Source organism: Fukomys damarensis, unplaced genomic scaffold (assembly GCF_012274545.1).
Source record: "Fukomys damarensis isolate Sample0158 unplaced genomic scaffold, DMR_v1.0_HiC HiC_scaffold_19, whole genome shotgun sequence".
Taxonomy (NCBI): domain Eukaryota; kingdom Metazoa; phylum Chordata; class Mammalia; order Rodentia; family Bathyergidae; genus Fukomys; species Fukomys damarensis.
In genome coordinates, this window is record NW_022900931.1 from 31359224 (window position 1) to 31380039 (window position 20816).

At 48.0% G+C, this 20816-nt stretch overlaps 1 protein-coding gene across 3 annotated transcripts in view; it reads right to left on the reverse strand.

Moving 5' to 3' along the window:
- Positions 1-66: 66 nt before the first annotated feature.
- Map3k8 (mitogen-activated protein kinase kinase kinase 8) overlaps positions 67-20816 on the reverse strand; it is a 21887-nt gene continuing 1137 nt past the window's right edge. For 2 of the 3 annotated variants that reach the window (XM_010642016.3, XM_010642014.3), the window contains exons 2-8: positions 17245-17601; positions 11692-11859; positions 8136-8397; positions 7180-7286; positions 2785-2937; positions 2045-2291; positions 67-1130 (exon numbers count right to left, since the gene is read on the reverse strand). In XM_010642016.3, the coding sequence (XP_010640318.1) occupies positions 1000-1130; positions 2045-2291; positions 2785-2937; positions 7180-7286; positions 8136-8397; positions 11692-11859; positions 17245-17580 (1404 nt within the window). In that variant the 5' untranslated portion in view covers positions 17581-17601 and the 3' untranslated portion in view covers positions 67-999. Of the gene's footprint in view, positions 1131-2044; positions 2292-2784; positions 2938-7179; positions 7287-8135; positions 8398-11691; positions 11860-17244; positions 17602-20668; positions 20801-20816 lie in introns of those variants that run through there. The other variant, XM_010642015.3, reaches the window with a different exon arrangement.

Here is a 20816-nt window from a genome sequence, read left to right on the forward strand (position 1 = left end):
TAGTTACCCCAACCCCAGTCCCAGCTGAAAATCATGCTCATCACAATTAAGCGAAGTATGGGTTTATTCAGCTAACTGACCAGACACGTTGGGCGGAAGTGTTGGGCTTCATTAACAGGATGCAAAAACATATATTAAGTAGAAATATCTACATACTTTACAGTGCTTAAAAATACATGTATAGTTATGGAAGAAAGACTCATGAAAGCATGTGACATAAAACATACATAGTATGTTATTTTAATGTACAAATTCTTTAAGGAAAATAGTTACAAGAATTACAAAAGTAGCATCACCAAGAATTTACAAAAGTTTCCATCTTCTTAAAGGTCACATTTCTCATCCTTTGGGATGTACAGAAATTATGTGGTTTACACAGTTTTATCCACATTCAAAACTTAATGTTTTAAATGTTTTAAACATAGTGTGTATAGTACACAGTGTTTCCATAGGAACTTAACAAAGACTGTCGCTAGTGGCCTGCATGCAGATGGCTCCCAGTTAAACCGCCACTTTTAGGACACTAGTCAAGCTTACTGCCACAAAATTCAAGTTGTTCTATTCACCCAAACTATAACGAATTAAGTTTATACTAGGATCTACCAAAAAGGCTCAGAGTTCTCATATACATTAACATATGCAAAACAACTATTCTAAGTGAAGATCTCATAAATAATAAGAACCAAGAACAGTAATTGGAGACGAACATATTTGTGATTGTGAGTTTTAAAATTTCAAAGTGCACAAAAAAAAAAAACGGACTCAGTCACCGGCAATCCTGACATGAGCACGCTCCTTCCGCCAAGTCCTATGCCCGGGAAATGAGAACCTTGGGAGCTGCTGGGGGCTGGGAGGTCTTCACAAAACAAATACGCTGCCCCCCACCCGGCCCCGCAGTCGCAGTCCTGTCTTGGGAGTCCTCCCCATCCCGAGAGGATGCGTTCCCCTCTCCCAAGCCAGCTTCTGGGGGCCGCGCTCTCCTCTCGTGGACACGTGCGCTCAGCCGTATTCCAGCGTCGGGGGGCCTCGGACGAGGTTGAAATAGCCGGCCACGGCGCCCAGGTCGATGTAGAGGGAGCGCTGCCGCCTGAGCGCCTCAGACTCCTCGGTGCTTGCTGTGCACGAAGAATCTGTACAGTGAAACACGGGGAAAATGAAACAAAGGGCATAATGTGCGCGTTCCTTCTGCTAAGAGATCGTCCTTCGGGCCTAAGGACTTCACGTCCAAGGTCTGGTTTTATTACAGAACGGCCTTTGGACACCACGCTGGGGGCCAGTCTAGGGATCACGACCTGGACGGGAGAATTCAGACGGGAGGCAGTGAAGACAAGAAATTGGGTAGAAATCCTGGCATGTATTTCAACCACCCGGATGGTTTTCTTAAATACAGAAAAATCAGACAAGCAGCTAAAGAATGCAAACAAGCATCCCAAACTTGTCATCCGAGTTTGGGCCACAAACACCACAGATGAGTGACAACATGCATACTTAGAGCTCATGGGGTGCACGTGGCCTTTCTTACATGGGGCAAATTGTAGCTGGCGAAGAGACTGCTACCTGGGGAACATAAAGATGCAAGGTGATGTCCCAGTCTGTGCTCTGTCCATCTGGGCAGTGTCACGAGGCCTCCCACCAGCGCCTGGGGGCCTTACTGTAGCTGACTTAAACACAACGTCTACTTCCCCAGCATCAAAGCCGTCATGCTTGGTTTGTTGTAAAGCCAAATGATATTCTCTGGTACATAAAAATGAGTCAGAGGCAATTTCCAATGACTGTATTGTTACCTACACTTGTGATGAAAACCTGCCATAACGCGGTAATAAAATAGACTTTTTTTTGGGAAAGTGTTGCTGTGTTGCGTAGACTGGTCTAGAACTCCTATGCTCAGGTGATTCTCCCGCCTCAGCCTGCTGAGTGCTGGGGCTACAGTGCACACCATCACTCCTAGCTGCTACTCTTCCTGCTCCGCACTTTTATGGACTGCACCAGAGGCCCGGAGGGCAGAAGGGAGGCGAGGGGCACCCTTCACCACAGCGCGCCTCACCAGCAATGTTCTCAGGAAGCTCCGGTTCCTTCCTATTCAGCAGCCTCTTCCGCTCGAACAGGGCAGAGTCCAGGCTCTGGCAGCGTGGCTGGTCCTCTCTGGGCGGGTTCAGGGCTTCGTGTCGCAGCAGGTCTGCGGCTCTGGGACGGAGGTTTGGGTTCCGCTCCAGGGCAGCTTCCATCAGCTCTCTCAGGCCAGGGCTGCAGTTACCAGCGATGTCCTCCAGCGGGGGCGCCCGCTTGTGGATCTGCAGGCAGAGGGCTCTTTGAGCACCACAGTAGGGAGACAACTCTCGGCAGGGAGTGCTCGGACCTGGGGGAACCGTGCTTCCCTGCACCGAGCTTCTGTGCTTGGAGAGCTCCCTTTGATTCCCTGGGCGCCGAGCTAACCCCACTTTTCGGTTTAACCCTGCAAAAGGCAGCTGCCATGGCTGAGATTGCCGGTGACAACTTCCTGCCTGCAGGTGCCCAAGCTCACTGTGCAGTAACAGGAAAGTGTTTCTGAGGCCTTTGCCAGCGAAAGAGGAGCTGCATATCGCACTACAGGCCAGGCTGGCCTGGAGGGAAATGATAGCTTTTTAAAAAGTGTTCAAAGAACACATACAACTTCCATGGCTGTCAGAGCCGCATTCTGATGCCAGTCAGTGGAGCGGCTTCCTTTTCCACACAGGAAGAACCAGCAGCTCCTCTCACCACCACCCCATTCCGGTGGATGGCACCTGCCGCCCTGACCGCACTTACTATGTACAGGTAGGAGGGGTAGGCAGAACGGGGGTAGCGCTTCACCCAGGGCGGGGTGCCGGTCTGCATGTGGATGAGGGTGGCGCCCAGGCTGTAGATGTCGGCTTTGGTGGAGTGGCCCCGGCACAGGATCACTTCAGGGCTCATGTAAATCTGGGAAAGGCAAGCGGGGAAACGTCAGCCTGAGTCCCGATCTGTCTGCATTTCCACTTCCCAATCATCCTGAGAACTTGGCTCCTTTGCCTTTATTACATTTGCTGCATACTTCGGCCCTTAGGGAAAAAGCCAATGCTGTGTCCCCCACACCAAGGGAGCACTGTGGACACTGGGTGGCAGGCGGCCCTGGCAGGGGCCCTGCAGGCTGAGCAGAGCATGGCCCCCATGGACTGAGCAGCCCCAAGGGCCTGGCACCAGCACCCGGGCCGCAGCTCCCACTGAGCTCTGCAACACTGGCCGGCACAGTTCCCCTCTACTAAAACAGCAGTTACTTTCAGAGTTACGTGACACACAAACACACCTGTCTCCATCCGTCGTTTGATCGCCAAGCCTCTAGCTGGCTGCAATGATAAAAGGTGGCAGAAACTACCGGGCACTGACATGAATCACTCAGAAGGGAAGAACTTAAAAAATCAAAGGCAAAGCTACAAATGCGATGTGAATGAGTCTCTTTTACAAACCACCCTTTTTTGTCTACGTACGTAGAGCCTGGTAACTTAAGATTAAACACCCGCCACACTAACAGCATACAAGATCTATTTGGTTCCCCGGGTCGATTCTGAATAAGTGGGGCTAGTCTCATAAACAGTTTCTCTAAGCTCTTATTTATAAACTTAAAAAGGAAAGAGATAGAAAAAATAAACACTAGTGACCCATATGGAATTCCAGGATGGTAAGGACAAAGAGTAATTAATATCTTAATTATCATTACAAGTTGAACATTCCTAATCTGAAAATCCAAAATGCTCCACAATCTGAAGCCTTTTGAGCCCTGACCAGATATCACAGTGGAAAATTCCACAACTGACCTCACGTGGCAGGTCACAGTCCATACACAGGTACACAGGGCATGGTGACACACACCTATAGTTCCAGCTGCTTAAGAGGCTGAGGCAGGAGGCTCCCTGAGCTCAGGAGTTGGAGGCTAACCTGAGCAATATTATGAGACCCCCCCATCTCAAAATAACAAATAAAACAAAAAATACGAGCACATTAAAAAATAGTGCATAAAGTTACCCTCAAGTTATATCACAATGTGCACATGAAGTAGACATTTCATGTTCAGAGTCCTCTCCCAAAAGATACCTCCTTATATGTATGCAAATGCTACAAAATGAGAAGTCAAGCGTTAAGGAAAGAGGTATTCAATCTATATTTAGCTTTGAAATTCTGTTAAACTGTCATGTGAATATGGGGGAAAGGGTCAGTGTTCCCAGAATAGATTTCTGAGTAAGGAGAAAACTGGCTTATAGAAACTGGGGAAATCGCCCGGTTTCCCCATCCTTACCCCGCTCAGTTCCTTCCTATAACCCACTTCCGGGCTGGCTTCCTTCACTGTCAGTAAACAGCTGAGCTGAGCTCCTTGCTCACCAACATTCCCTGCAGCCCAGCAGAGTGCCTGGATCTTGAAGGACTCTACACTCACAAAGTTAAAAGCTAAAACTGCCACACTGTACCCCACAGCTGAGGTAAAGTGCCACACACTGAAAACTTTGGTGAGGGGGGACACTGGATGTTAAGTGCTCCTAACACAGGCAAAAACACTTAAAAGAGGAAAAGAAAGAAACGGAGTGGGTGTTGTCCTCACTGCCAGCTCTGCACAGGGAAGGCATCGGCACGAAGGACGCTGTCAGGACAAGCAGCTGCGCACAAGCGGGCTACGTTCGGGGATGGCAGAGGGCAGGGCCCTGCCCCAGAGCCCCACGCCCACAGGTGTGGCACTGGAGCCAGGGTGGAGCGCTTTTCAGAAAGGCCAGGAGACTGTGCATGTGCGTGTCTGCACGTGTGCTGACCGAACATTCACCGAGGGAGGGGAAGACCAGGCTCAGAAGTAACAATTTTTTAAAAGGACCGCACTGTCAAAGTTATTTGAATTGGTTAGTACACTCACTATTTCTTCTTTGTGCCATGCAAGGAAAAATAGATAAGTTTGCCAGATGGACACTGTATGGGTGTTACGAGGTGACAACGAGACACCCAAAACGTGAACGCTGAGAGGAGAGGGGCCGAGACAGGCAACGCAGGGCGCAATCTCCTAAGGGAAGCAGAGCCACACGGCCGACTGAGTAACCACATCGCATTTGCTCTTTCAGTGGAAGGAGCAGGCCCGTTCAAAGGTTTCCTCAGTGACTTCACGGTCACAGCCAGGCTCTCGTATTCCACCTTGAATTGTGGCAGTGAGTGCAGGCAGACTGAATGGGCACTTATTACCACTGAAGCCAGTTCTGCACTTCACAAAAAACCATTTGCATTAACTGGAAGAACCTGATCTAAATAAACACTATTCGGGAGTCAAACATGTCCCTGTTTCTCAGCCGAGTGCCCTGCTGGAGAATCCCAGAAGAGCCATGTCCTTCTCAGCATTGCAAAATGTGCGACTCAGCCGCACTGCCAGGAAGCAAAAGGTATTTTCCAACTCTAATACCATAAAGTGTGCATCTCAGGCTGGCTCCAGGAAAGACTGGAATGTCACATATCTGAACCCCTGACCTCTGCCAAAACAGTTCAAGCATTTTCCAAAGAAAACATGTTGTAAGCATTAAGTCTTATTGGGTGTTGTGCTTTTGGCAAAGTACTCTTAAGATCTGGGAACTAAACATTCTTTTTTAAAAAAGTTGGCAGTTTTCTCTCCAAGTATGATTTTGCTAAAACAAAAAAGAGTGGTGATCAAGAATCCCCTCTCTCCTGCCAGGCATGGTGGCACATGCCTGTAATACCAGCACTCTGCAGGCTGAGGCAGGAGGATTTCTGTGAGTCCAAGGCCAGCCTGAACTGCATAGAGAGATCCTGTCTTACAAAACCAAAACAAACAAACAAAAAAATCCTCTCTCAAGCTGAAGGAATGACATCAGGAATATCACAAAACAAGGATGGATCCTGCTGCCCAGCAAGTCTTTGCATGGCAATTGTTAAGAAAAGTCTCACGCGATCCCGCCTCAAGCTGAAACCTTGCAGTTGAGTTCCGTGCAGCTCATATGCCGGCTATGCTAAGGGCAGGCACAGGGCTGAGCACCGAGACTGCGGTGGTAACCTGAGGCCCCGGCTCAGCCAAGGAGCCTCTCCCACTTCCGGCAGCGGCCCTGGGGGCGCTGGGTGGGTGTGAAGCCTCTCAGGCCAGTGGGCAAGGCCTGGGTTACCTTCTCTGCCTCACCCGCTCCTTGCCCACTACGACCTACTGAACACCTCAGGTAAATGTAAAAGAGATCCTCCCAGGGAAGAAAGGAGAGGGAAAGGTTGATGTCTGGATGCTCAGTTGCAGTCAGATTAGGGTGAGAAGTTCCGGTTTGCTGCAGCCCAGTAGGTAACTAACTGGGTTCCATCTCTCTCCAAAAGCCACAAGATTCTGGATGCCTTCACGATGCAGAGTGACACATGCTGGAGGAGATAACGTTTAACCTAGTGTCTTCGTGCACCGAAACAATGTATTAGATCTAAAAGTTACACAGCACCTTAGGCTTAGATTCAGGAAAGAACCAAGACCAAGCTGGGGATCTGTCAGCTGCTGAGTAACACAGGCGCTTTATTTTAATCTCTCCGAGTTTATCCCTTTATTGTGAAATGGGAACAGTATTATCTGCTACTATAGGAGTATCGGTCAATACAGCACTGTTGCGGAGATTGAGCAATATAATTCATTTAAAGTGCTAAATTTATTATTATAAAGTTAACTGTAATAACACAATGGTTTTTACAGCTGAACTGCGGACATAAATACTCCTTACAGAAAATGTGTGGGACCAGAGGCACTACAGACTTAGAAGGTTTTCGGATTTGGGGATATTTTTAAATTTTACAATACCAGCTGAGTAACCCCAATGTGGATTTTCATAATAGGAGTGCTCAACTGTCGATCTACTTTGGCATTAGACTGTTTCTAGGTGGCTCTAAGTATATTTATCAAATATAGAGAGACCCATATATATTGATGGCTACCACGATATACACCACATTGCAAATACTGCATTGTTGTGTATTAGAAGTAGCAGGAGCAAAAGAGAAACAAATGAAAATGCTAAACTTAGCATCTGGCACACAGCAAATGCTCACTGAATTTGTCCTAGTGATAGCAGCAATTTAATACAATAGTTTTCAACCCCTTGTGCTTCATCTCCACAGTAATTCTAGAACTTTTTAAAACTCTTAATAAAGGACTGGCAACTTTCGCGCGAATATAATTACCTCTGTCCCTCGTAGGTCCTTAGGAAAATAGGTGTCTTCAGTCATTTGAACACTTAGGCCAAAATCCACCAAAACAGCTTTTGTGGACATGAAGACAATGTTGCTGGCTGTAACGAGACAGAAATTTTAGCACAATACTGTTTCTATACTGTGCAGAAGATGAAAACATTGTCTAAAACAGTGACTCCCAAATCAGGACAGAATGCAGTGCTTTCCATAGTGAGATGAGCGGATCATACTCAAAAGAGTAGGACGAATTTGGTGAGAATGTTGGTGAAAATCACTTCTATCTGTCCAGAATCCAGCTAACACAGATGTAAATGACTGCAGCCTTTATTAATTCTCAGGAACTTACTTTTTAAATTCTAAGATACAAGTATGCTATTATTAAGCCACTTTTAAAAAACACAAAATAAAATTTCCAGTTTTCCCTGGTAAAAGTCGTGCTTTTGCCTGAGTGAGCAATAGGTAAAAAAGACTAACAGTGGGGCTTACTCTCCTATTTCTTCGCCTATCTTTATTCTAGAAGTCTCTAATATACTACAATCAAACTGGTCTTCAAAATGTAAAAGCCACTTATCCTTAAAAATAATACTTGTGTGCTATGTGTTAAATAGATTACTTTTCTCTTACTTTTGTTTATTTTTTGAGGGGTGGGGTGCTGGGGATAGAGCCTTGGACCTCATGCAGGCTGAGCATGACCTGTATCACCAAGCTACATCTGCAGCCCTAAGTTTCTCACAGTTGGATTATTTAGTAGAAATGTGACTATAATATTAGCAGCAACTTTTGAGCTTGCACCCCAGCCCTGTCACAGAGGTGAAGGGAAGGGAGTGTACAGTGACCCCAGGAGACCTCCCTAGCCTGCACTGTGGCTCCAATCTGAAGGGAGGACCCCTCGCCTCCTGATCACCAAGCGCCTTCAAGCCCAAGAGGCAAACACCCACGCCACTCACGTTTAACGTCGTGGTGGATCACCTTCTTGGAGTGCAGAAAGTCGAGTCCCTTCAGCACATGTTTTGTCACCCAAATAATTTCAAACTCTCTCATGGGTCCACAGCTCTCCAGTTTCTCCAGGACAGACCCTCCCTCGCCCGCCTCCATGAAGAGGTGGACGGTGTCTCCCCACAGGACAGCACCGTACAGCTCTGCGATGTTCTCGTGCCGGAAGCGAGCCTGTATTTCCACGTCCGATGGCTTAAACTGCTCTATGGGGATCTAGGATGGAAAAATACGAGCACGGCTATGCACAACTTCAGGGCAACCGAAAATTGCACATCATAGGTCAACCCCCAAAGCAAAAGGCCAACAAAGGCCACCCAGGACACCTTGACCTGAGCGAAACAGTGCCGCTACAGCAAAACAGTGTTTACCTCAGACCTGGCGCTATGTCACCTTTAAATTCAAACTCCAAACAAGAACATAAAAAAGCGAAGTCCTATTCTAATTTAGAATATAGAATCTGACCAAGGTTGTAAGATTTCAGATGCATCGGAAGAGAATTCCCCACCTGTGATACACATAATTTCTGTGGCACGTGCATGTAGGTTGTACCTGAGAGGCGACGTGAAATCATTGGCCCTCAGTCCCTCCTCTCACAGCGCCCTTAAAACAAGCACTGGCTACTGCCCCATCCCGTGCAAAATATTCATTAATAAGACAGAATACCTCTTCCAGTGCACACAGATCTGGAAGTGTCTCCAAAACAGAGTGATGAGGGGGGAAAAGGTGAGATGCAGTTCACCCTCTCCGTGCCCATTTCAGTTTTACACTGTACACACATCTGTGCATAGAAATTTCCATGAAAGATACATAAGAAGCCACTGGCAGTAGGAGCTACACAGAATGGGACCTTATTAATAAACTCGTGTCCCTTTGAGCTTGTTTCTGATTTTTGATTAACTATCATTTTTATTTTAAATATCGTTTAAATATTAAATAAAGGTATTCAATGAGAACAAACCCACAAGCTTTTTCTATGCTTTTTGAGGTGAAATTAATAGACAGGACATTGTGGATCTAAGATTTTAATAAAATGTCTCCAGCCAGGTGCGGTGGCATATACCTGTAGTTCCAGCACTTGGGAGGCTGAGGCAGGAGGATTGCCATGAGTTCAAGGCCAGCCAGCATTACCTAGTGAGTTCAAGGCCAGCCTGAACTGATAGTGAGACCCTGCCTCAAAAAACAAAAATGCCTCCAGACTTTTTATAATTTGAAGATGCACTTTTTGAGATGTAAGTTTTAAGGGTGAAGAGACAGCCTTCAGAATGGAAAAAAAATTTTTTTACAGCAATTCCTTGCTTGGACAGAGAACTAATATCTAGAATATATAAAAAAAATATAAAAGTGAGACACCCCCAAAAAAGACTCAAACAAATGAGTAGACACTTCTCAAAAGCAGTACAAATAGCCAATCAATACCTTAAAAATGTTCAGCATCTCTGGCCATTAAAGATATGCAAATTAAAACAGTACTGAGATTCCATCTTACTCAAGAAAGAATGATTATCATCAAGAAATCAAATAATGACAAATTTGGGTGGGGCTATGGGGTAAAAAGGAACCCTTGGTGGTGAAAATGTAAACTAGTACAACCCGTATGGAAATCAGTATGGAGATTCCTCAACAAACTAAACATTTCATTTGACTCAGCTATTCCCCTCCTCGGCATCTTCCTAAAAGAGTTAAAACAGTTGTATTACAGTGGTACAGGCACACTCATATTTCCAGCAGCACAATTCATACCAGCTAAATCTAAGTGCCTAGTGTTCATCAAAAGTTGAATGGTTAAAGAAAACGTGGCATTCGTACAATGGGATACTACTCTGCCATCCAAAGGATAAACTAGAGTCATCTGTAGGATAATAGCTGCACTTTGAGACCACAATGTGAAGTGAAATAAATCAGATACACAAGCTTCAGTATCGCATGACGTAAGAACGAAATCAAAGACAGATAGTAGGAAATAGGGAGACAGACATTTTGAAAAGAGAGGGGACTGAGGGATGGAGGGACAGAGGTGGAAGGGAGAAGAAGGTGATGACAAAGAATTAGGAGGTGTGAGAACCTGCACCGACCCCGTGAGGAATGGGGTCACGCACTGCGCACACAGACTACAAAACACGTGTGTAACTGCAAGCTTTAAGTGTCTTGTTACAGATCTCTCCTCTGACTTCTAATTATATTCTAGGTAGTAAAAATAATAGATTCTCTAGCAAGTTTGCTTTCTTTCTTCCTTTCCTTCTTTCTCTTTCCCTCCTTTTGTTTTCGTGCTAAGGATGGAAGCCAAGGCCAGCAGCACGTAGGGCAGCTCTGTGCCTCTGTGCTGGACCCCCCAGCCCAGCGCATCTTTGTGAAGGAACACGTGACGACATACTGTTTGCTTTTTAATCACAGTGAGAGAGTCTGATACATAATATCTGGCAATTACTTTTTTATTAAATCGAAAGTGAACATTTGGGCCAGGGGTAAAGTTTGGAAGTAATGCCCTCACCTAGCATGCAGAAGGCCCTGGCTTCAGTCCTCAGCACTATGAAAAGAGGTAGTGTACTTTATCACACTTTTAAAAAGCTAATTAAAGCAAAACAGGTACAGATTAAAATATAGGAATGGTAAGAGCCAAGCTCAATGAATTATCACTTGAACATACAAAGTTTAAATGTCTTGTTACAAATCCTTCCTCTTCATGTAAATAAAAACAGAGCTCCTCCAGCACCCAGAGATCCGCTCCACACGCCTTCCTGTGGACCCCACTGCCCGGCACCGGTGGCTTGGATCTGCTTCACCTGCCTGTGTCCTCTACGTAAGGAGTCGCACCCAGTGCCTCTTCCTGAGGGCCTGGCTATCTGGGCTCAGTGTAATGGCTGCAACACAGTCACCTGATTTTGGTCATCAGTCACTGATCCTGTCTCTCCTGCAGCATTCCAGAGTGTAAACAGTCTACCTTCAGCATCTGGGCACTTTCTGGTTTGGGACTCGCAATGCTGAGCTGAACAGGCCACATTTCAGTCACTTCTGGTGACCGCACCGCCAGGTTTTGGTTGGATTTAACAGCCAGAGCAGAATTACTGGGTCACAGCCCGGTGTAGGTTTTCCAAAGTAGAAACACCGCAGCAGTTACTGATTAACAGGAAGAAATGGGGCCTTTGAATAAGTGGAATATTCTGATTCTGCCCTTTTAACACCTGTGCCTCTCAGCCACATGCGTCTCCCTGTGGACAGGACATGGGGGCTGTGCCTGGGGTGGGTTTGATCTCATGCTGCAGGGTAGCTCCTCTCCCTTCCCAGGCAAGTAGAGCGATGTTAGCCTCACATTGTAAAGACCATCTCAAAATCTCTTAGGCATCACAGAGACCTAATTCCAGGCTGCATGGCCCCACGTAGTGAGCAAATCCAGAAAAACAAATGCTTGTGCTGGATACCCTCAGATAAGATGCAGTGTAAGGGGAGATCGCTAGTCCACGCAAACAAACAAAAGCAGGAATGTCAAACACACAGACTCAATGCACATACCAGTTTGCATGCCATTCTTTTCTTGGTCTTTATATCTTGAGCTAAGTACACTTTCCCAAAGGCCCCGCGAGGAATGAAATCGGAGCCAATGTTCCTGTAAGTCAGCTTCCACGGGACGAGGAGAACATCGGAGTCTATTTGGTAGCGGCCGTTCTGGGGAGAGATTACCTAAAAGAAAATAAAAATGCAAGGGGCAAGAACTTCAGCAAAGCTATCCTTTCCTGAGGCCCAGCAAACAGAAGCTGGCTAGTTCGGAAGCCCTGTGATGCACAGCATGTAAAACGGTGCCACGGTTCACAACCCTAACACCGTCCAGGGCCTGTGTTTAGAACGTGAGCGAGCAAGAGAAGGCTTGTGAGACGCTGGGGTTACACTCGGACACACTTCCACCTCCACTGCCTAACAGAACCTAAACAGCATTTCTCTCAAAGACAGTAAGAAGCAGGGGATTCGGACGGGGAGGGAATCCTGAGATAGAGGGAGGCCGGGGGAGGCCATGAAAAAAGAATTGATGCACGCTGGGCGATGCACCAACTCCCCACAGGGAGTGGGGCCCCTCTGTGCTGGGAGCAAGTACTAACGAAAACTAAAAGTTGGAAAGGTAAACACACAATCAGTCTGAGGAACACGACGCGTGTGACCTGTGGGCTGAAAATAAAGGTGACAGCTGTGCCTACTCACCGCCTGCTTCTTCTACCCAGGTGCTAGGACCTGTTTGTCTGTGTGGCTATTACTCAGCATGATGCACTCAGAGAGAACGTGGGAATAGGCCGAGGAGCACGGAGGACCGTGGAAAACAGCGTGCAACGCCAGAGCAATGAGTGGACAATGCCTCAGAAACAGTCAGGGCAGGACTGCCTCGTCGACTCACCCATTTAATATTTACTACATGTCTAATATCGCCCGGCACACGGTTCAGGGCTGAGGAGGCAGCTGCAACGACACGGGCCCTGTCCTCCTCACTCCTGAGTCAGCAAACCCTTAGGACCAGAGCTGGCAAACCAGGGACACCAAGAAAAAACGGATCAACATAGTGAATAAAACAACACTAGGTGCCTCGAAGGAAAGACTCAGTGAAATAAACACAGCTCACCAACTCGGAAACCAGCAGGCACCTATCCCAGTAGCACTCTGGTTAGAGCTCATGAGACCGGGTGCTAAGATCTCTCTTACAGTACAGAAAGCACCTCAATGAATGCCTGAAGAGGAAAAATACAAATGGAAAATAACAATTAAGATTAATACATGAATCTATGGAAGGCAGGGCCTGGGAAAGATGCCTGAAATGTATAAAGTGTTCTCCCGGGGATAGTCTGCAGAACCGGTTTCTTCTAAATGTAATTAGTGACATCATGGCTTGGGATTATAAAGTCAGGAATCACAAAGTTATTTCAAGTACAGAGGATGCTGGAGGGGAATGCAGAAAACCCCAGACCTGCCTTGGGAGGAGCCAGAGCCGCTGACTGGGCGGCAGATGCCCAGGGTCCCTGCTCACCACTGCCAAGGCCCGGGCTCGGGACATCCCAACAGTATGTCCGCCGATGAAGCAGAGAGCCAGTGGTAACTCAGAAATACACAGCAGCTGAGCTCAGAAATGGATTATTTACCGAGAACTTTGCTGTGCGAAAGGGCCTGCGGGCGCTGGAGGGCATACGGGTAAAGCACGGCCCAGTCTTGTTTGAGACTTGGTGGCAATGACCCTCCTAGTCACGGAGGCCTCTGTTCACAGCTTCCTGAGGGCCTGACGAATACAGACTGAGCCCCGCTAGGGTCCTCACCTACCCTCACTTGTTAAATATTAGCAGACCCAGCAACGCCAGGCCCTCCATGGAACCACTTTCAGCTTAACTCACTTCTCCAATTTCACTGTTGTCCACACTACACTGGTTATAACTCAGTTTCCCTCTGACTCTGTCCAGGAGTAGGAAGGTTGTTAACAGCTGCTGCATACTGTAGGCCAGGACTGTGCTCGGAACTTCAATCCATGATCTGGTCAAGATCCACCAGGGCCCTGTGAGCTGAGGGCTATTTTTGCCTCCATTTTCCAGGTGAGGAAACTGACTTGAAGAGGTTGGTTAACTACGAGTCAGCCCTGGAGACAGGAGTCAGACTTGGCCAGCCTACCTCCGAAGCCAGAGCTCCGGTGCTGGTCCAAGAGCCTTCAGTGCCCCAGGGGCCGTAATGACAGGAGCCATGGGGCAAGCCCAGCCTATAGGCCCCATCCACATGTCACCGGGCACACCACAGCCTTCTCCTCGCTGGGCCCTGGCTTCCCCCACCTCCAACTCCTAGGCCCGAGGACCCACTCTGCAGGTGCCGAGTCCTTGGGGACAGTGTGTGAGGCACAAGTCCCGCCCGTGTGCAGTCCTGCAAAGCTCCTGGGCCTCCCCTGGCCGGGGCCGAGCCGACTGGGACGCGAGACTGATTCTCCTTCCCTTTCTTCCAAAGCCCCCAACAGCCTTGGGGACTCTGCGCTGCCTTTTCCTGCCAGTTCCTGACTCACCAACGTCACCTTCAGATGTGGCCCTCAGAAGTGTGCACTCCATCCCCTCACCCGGCTCTGTTCTCCGTGGAAACAGGGCAGGCCAGGAGAAGGAAAGCTTGGGGAGCTTCTTAGAGATTTTCGTTAGACCAGTCTCAGGGGCAGGCAGAGCAGAACTCATCCCTCAGTCAGAACCGGGTGAACAGGCCGCCCGGGTGGGATGATTCCAGCACAGAACGGAAAGATCTGCCCACTGTGAGTGTGATGGACGGGGCCGCGAGGGCTGGGCTCAGGGATCCTGGGGCTCCAACGTGAGAAGCCCCGACTGCCCCAATCCATCTGGCCCTGAGTGGATGCTCTGGGGCCTCTCACCCCCCACCCCCTGCACACTCATCCCAGAGTCCTGTGGACACATTTTTGAATTATTCCAGGTTATAAATCAGCCTAGGTTAGAAATAATTTGTAGCACTCGGACACAAAGCAATTCCTAGTCTCCTAAAGTTCCTTGCCTGGATTGCAGTGGCTCCCTCACAAACATTATTTTTAGAAACATAGCACACGTACACACACAGAAAGAATGCCATCCAACACCCCTGTGCTCCAGGGTATTATTGTAATTCCTGCCTCTCCACCCTGTCTAATTAACTCTGCTTGAGCACACCAGATCTCAGTGCCTCTGGGCCTTTGAACACGCTGTTCCCCTCATCTGCAACATGCCCCACTTCATCTGGCTGAATATAACACAACGCTCAGACCTTGGCATAGGCACCAATTTTTCTTGGAAGCCCAGGCTGACGTTCCCCCTTCCCCCTACTTCACACTCGTGTGAAATGTCCCGCTAGGACATTCCGAGGCTTCTGGGACCCCACTGCCCAGGACACAGACCAGCCGAAGCTCTCTATCTGGAAGAGCCCTGTCTGCCCCGGATGTCCGCCTGCGCTGTGTCTACAGGCGAACAGAGACACATGAAAGCCTCCCGTCCCTGTGTGAGTACGCCTGAGAGTGGTTTCCACCTGGGAGCCAAGCTGTGTGCAGACCACGTTCTCACGCAGGGAGACAGCAGCAAAGAGAACCAGAAGCTGAAAGGGTCCCAGGGGTCACAGGTGGAAGACGACAAGAGGAAAGAGGCCTGGCCGCCCCGGGATGGGCCCCTAAGAGAGCTGTGCCGCATAGGAAGGCAGGAAGGGGAGAGCCAGCCCTGACTCCCAGAGTGTTGGACATAGGCGGAGACGCTGGGCCCAAGTCTCAGCCACAGCCGAGGAAGCAGGGCTGCAAAAGGCACAGCCAGGGAAGGATCGAGCCAGCCTGTCACTTCGGCCCTGCAGAGTCTACCCCGGCTCCGAGTCCTCACTGCAGCCCGGAGAGGCCAGTGCCACGGCACCTCCCCTTACCTCACTCCGGGTTTCTTTCTTTGTTTCACTTTTTTTGCTTATATTTTATATTCTGGGTCATTTTTAAAATAAAAATATTTTGAAGTTTTCAAGATCCCTGCCTTTATGATACATCCTATCAGTAAATGTTCTCTTTAGCAAGCATTTGTTCCTTCACACAGCATAGACTGCTTGGCAGGAAATGACAACATTTTGCTCTTACCCTTTGCTGATAGAATTTTCACTTCCTTTTAATGGCTCCGTTTCTTTTTCTGTGCTAGCTTTTCTGGCCCTGCTCCTAACATCTTCAAGAGACCGTGTCATTGTATTTCTTGTAATTTTCCTTGTGCACATGGCTCATTTCTCATCAGTGTGCCATGGGACAGCCCAAAATACCCAAGTCTCTATAGATTTAGAAGCAAGAATAATGTGTCTATTCTGAATATCTTTGTTTAACAAACATGCAACAAATGAGAGAAATATGTGAAAGTATGTTCATATATATATATGGGTGAAGCATAGTGCTACACCTGTATGTTACTTAGGAAATCAGGCATCATCCTACTTCGAATTATTACTTCCAACTTACTAAAGGAAGCAATAATCTGAAGGCAGAGCACTCGGTGAACTGTTTGGTACCTGCAGGCCAAAGGAGGTCACACAACGATGGGAAACACAATCCTGCTCCACAATAAGCTGAGCAAAACTGCTTCTAACAAAACAACTCGCCACAGAGCTGACCTAAATTACTGTATTGTGTTTCACTAAATTAATGTGGCATGCAGGAAACAAAATAATTAAGTACTATCCAGACTCTGCTGGGCTGGCACTCACCTCCCCGGGTGCAGCCGCTCTGCCCTTTAGACGCAAAGGAAAGAGAACCACTTCCATCCAGAGGCACGCTTTGCAAGTTACCACCTACCCTCTGCAAACCATTCCTTCTAAAAAAGTCAGACCACCTTTTAGCCTGCGCCCACGCTCACCTTTGACACACTGAGCCTGACAGAAGGGCGGGCACACCTAAGTGTCTCACCCGATGGCTACTGTGGCAACAATGTCTGTCACAATATTTTGGATTATTTGCATGCTTGGGATGACTAAACTAATGCCTTGTTTGTCATTCATAGCCTGCCAATTAATCAAGAACACGTCTATGGATAGCTGTCTACAAACCCCACTTGTGGAAGAACTGAATTCAGCCACTGTTAGAATTGTTACACTTTAAGTTGTGATAAGAGAGAAGCGAATAACTCAGCCTTTGAAAGTATTAACAAGGTGCTTAATACCCCCTCAGCTGAAGTATTCTCAGTAAGCCGTTCTCATCTATACTAGTCATGACTGGGCTTTTTAATGAATTGGTAAATTAAAATACATTCTCAAAGGGGAGGGTGTAGTTTAGTTGTAGAGCACTTGCCTAGCACATGCTAGGCAAAAAACACCCCCCAAAACAAAAAGAAACTAAAAACAAATTATAGTCTTAATTATCTCTTTGTAGAACTGCTACTGAATTATAGCCAAGACTGTTTAAAGGGAACTTTTCATGATGACTTCTTTTGCATTTTTATCACAGAGGTGGCTCCTACCTTTCAAAAGATCCTACCTGACAGCAGGTTCCACCAGATTCAAATGCCACTCTGCAGGAAAGAAAGGCACATTCGAAAAGCTGAACACCCAGCACTCAGCAGGTCAGAGAGCACGTACCATGTTTAATAAAATCCCAGATTCCTGCATTCGGTGTCCATAGAAACGCTTTGCAGTGTTGGATATATGATTCGCGAAAGCCAGCAGGTCCTCCACAGTTCCGTATCTGACTGACGAAAACCACGGCACCTCCTGGCCACTCCGCAGCAGCGGCTCCGGGGCCTCCTCGCTCTGACCGCTGTCCTGACACACGCTCCTCAGACTGGGTTCGTACATGGCTGGCTCCCCGCTCGTGTACAGATTTTCCATGATGTCTATGACATCCGACACATTTAAATGGCCGATGAATAAATCGATGTCCTCCTTGTGGTCACTCCCAGTGCTCATGTACTCCATCCCTGTGGTGCTGGCTGGAGTCTACAAAAGGAAGCACAGATGTCCATCCACGGTGTCAGTGGCCCCGGCTGAAGCCCAGTGGACGTGCCAAGGAAGGACTGGGGGCAGAGCTTATGAAACCAGGGCCCTGTGTGTGTCAACAGTGTGTGCGAGCGAGCAGGCAGATGGTGCCCAGTTGACAGGGACCTCAGCTAATCCTCAGGGGAACCTGAGACCCGGACAGCTTGCAGGTTACTCACTGTGGCATCAGTTCTAGCTACTACAAACAAACTTCCACCACAAGGCCACACAAGAAAGTGCAGCTCAGGAATCTCTGAAGACCTCCGGACCCTGCCCTTGCCAGCTTCCAATCTTGCACAACCCAGGTGTTCCCCAGAGCAGCAATTCTCTCTGTAAGAATCACGGTGGCTTTAGATCCCCGGTAACTTGAAAGACAAATGGCTGTTTGACTAAACTCAGAAGCTAATTTGGCAAACAAAATTCAGATGCTGAGAGCAGAAGTGTAAAAAACAGATTTTAATCCAAGGGAAAGTGACGCCAATAAGGTTTCAGGGGTCATTCTGGGCGGATGAGTTAAGCAGTACTTGGAGGCAGGCAGGAGCCTAGGATTCAATGAGGGTAAGAAGGGACAGGATTTTTTTGACCTGTGATTCAGCTGTTTCTTCTGAGACCAGAATTCTTTAACAGCACAAGGCAAACATCCCAAGGGTCTCAAAAGGTTATTTTAGTATCTAGATCAATGACTCTCTAAAAATGCTTCTAGCACAGACCAAGAAATTCAAATCCACTTCAAGCAAGTCCTGGGTGAAGAGCAGCTACTCTATTGAGCCAAAGTGGCGTTTCGGTTCCCCCTAGTCAGGCAGGGCATTTGTGGAAGTGTAAATGAAAAAAAAGACAATGAAACAAAGGAGGGAAAAAGACACTGTCCCTGTGGATCTCAGAACCAAAGGACCAGAGACAATAGGATCGAAGCTCAGAGACAATCTCAAAGCCTGGCTGTAACTTAAGCCCCTGGGCTCCCAGAAGCACAGCCCCTCTGTGAAAGGTCATTTAAGAGTCTTAAAAGTGCAAGCTCACTGGGAACTGTAGCTCAGTGGTACAGCGGTGACTGAGCATGCTCCAAGGCCTAGGTTTGAATCCCCAGCAGTGCCAAAAGAAAGATTCCAAAAACTAACACACAGGACACTGTCAAAGCCACACGGTTTGACCAGAGCTTCAATTCCGGGCTCCAGGAAATGCTCCTGAGTGGCACACAAGAGCCCTGTGCTTTACTCTCAGCTTCCTTTACCTGTGTGTCTTTCTCTGCTGTCCAAACGGAGCCTGGAAAGCAGTCTAGCTCCTGTCCTGCAGCCTAGCAGTCCTCAGGGCTCTGTCAGTGTAGGGTTGGCTCTCACCACCCTCTGTGTACTGTGTGCATGATGTTGGAAGAGCATCAAACAGCTCGGTGCCTCAACTTCCCTCAGCTGCGTAAAACGGAAGTAATGGCAGCCCTACTGCTGAGCCCAGGGGTTCCAGAGGATTAAGTGCAGATCTGTGCTCAAGGGGGCTGGGCTATGTCAGTGCACAGTAAATCAAATGTGTCACTTGTGCCTACTTTGGGTGCATGAAGGGAAGAAGTACCGAGTCACCTAGCTTTGCAGACAGATGCATTAGACTCCTTAGTTGTCTGCAAAGGGATGTGGCTACTTATTCCTTCACAGTACGCCTCTGAAGATTGTGCCTACACTAAGAAGCAAAGGGGGCAAAAGGCAGAGACTGCAGGTGCTTTGATGGCTGTTATCAATGACACTTAAATCTAAGAAGGAGGCGTCTCCTCCCTCAGATCCCCGGCATCTTTGAGGGAGGCTGTGATACAAGCTTGGGCCTCTGTGGCCTTGTGAAGGGAACTTCTTGGGTTAATGGAAGAGCATCTGACTTCGGTTTCACCAAGCCATTTAGTTGCAGTTTCTATTTGTAGAATTTACTAGGAAAGCAGAAGTTTAAACAAACAACAGTCTAATTTAGGGCTGCACTGGCTGCAAAGACCCAAGACTCCTGGACTGACTTACAAGTGGATAAGACAAATAGCAGCAAGAAAACAAAACAAAACTTCCCAGTGCTAATGGGACTCAAAAAAAGAGAAAGGGGAAAAAGCCAATAGAGTTCAGATTCACTTAATGAATGTAGATAGCAAAGATAAATCCTGTAGAAAGCCTGCATTTACACATAAAAACTAAGCCAGTGGCGGCAAAGCTACTGCTTGTCCTACGGTGGGCTGTTTGTATCACTGAGAGCTCTACAAGGTTCGCCACCGCTGCCCTAGGAGGTCACACACATGCATGTACACATGCTCGCTCACGCGTATACACAAACACACACACACACACACACACACACACCTAAATCTCAAGCTGAGTGTCAGGGAGAGTGGAATGCTTGACAGCAAGTTTTCCCTCAGTGTTTGCTTAATTCCTTAGCAACAAGGTTTGGGGCACACAAACCTGCCTGGCTGGGGCAAGTCAGCCTGCTGAGGGCTTCAGAGAGAAGCCTCAGCACTTTCCCACCTTGTAACTCAGCAGGCAGTGAGCTGAGGCTTCAGAGCCAGGCATGGTCAATACCAATCTGGAAAAAGCGTAGATGGTAAAAGCGTTCTAACTGAGCGACAAAGACTTTTCGTTTAAGGTGACTGTGCCCAACAGAGTTCACAATAAGGTTCCCACTTCCTAACACAGCGGAGGAAAATGCCAGTTTTAGAAGTGGGAAGATGTCCCAATACAGCCAACGCTATTTGCTTCAAAATCATTTCAGAAACGAGCAATAAAATCAGACACGGACATAAGCCTGAGTGTGGCCTGGCGAGTGTGAACGAAGACGGCCCAGATTAAGTGCAGGAGCTTTGGCCACCGAGTATGATCAGCCCTGCTGTTCCTTCCCAGTTAGATTTTCTGCCAAAATACTACAGTGGCTCTCGGGGAACATCGCCTATTTTCTGTCCCCAAAAGCCCAAGAATGACGCACTCCAGCCTTGCAGAACTCAAAGCCACTCTGCTGCCTGACTTTCCTGCCCGATTTTCCTCAGCCAAGTCCTCAGGGCACTGCCAGAACTTACCGCAGGACTTCAGCGCATCGCGGGGACTGGAGTGCACACCTGGGGCGCACAGCGGCCTCCCTCGGCGAGCTCCCGGCCGGGTCCTGGCCCAGCAGCGGAGAGTGGAGCCGCCCGCTCGCCCGCCCGGAGGAGCAGGAGGTGGAGGAGG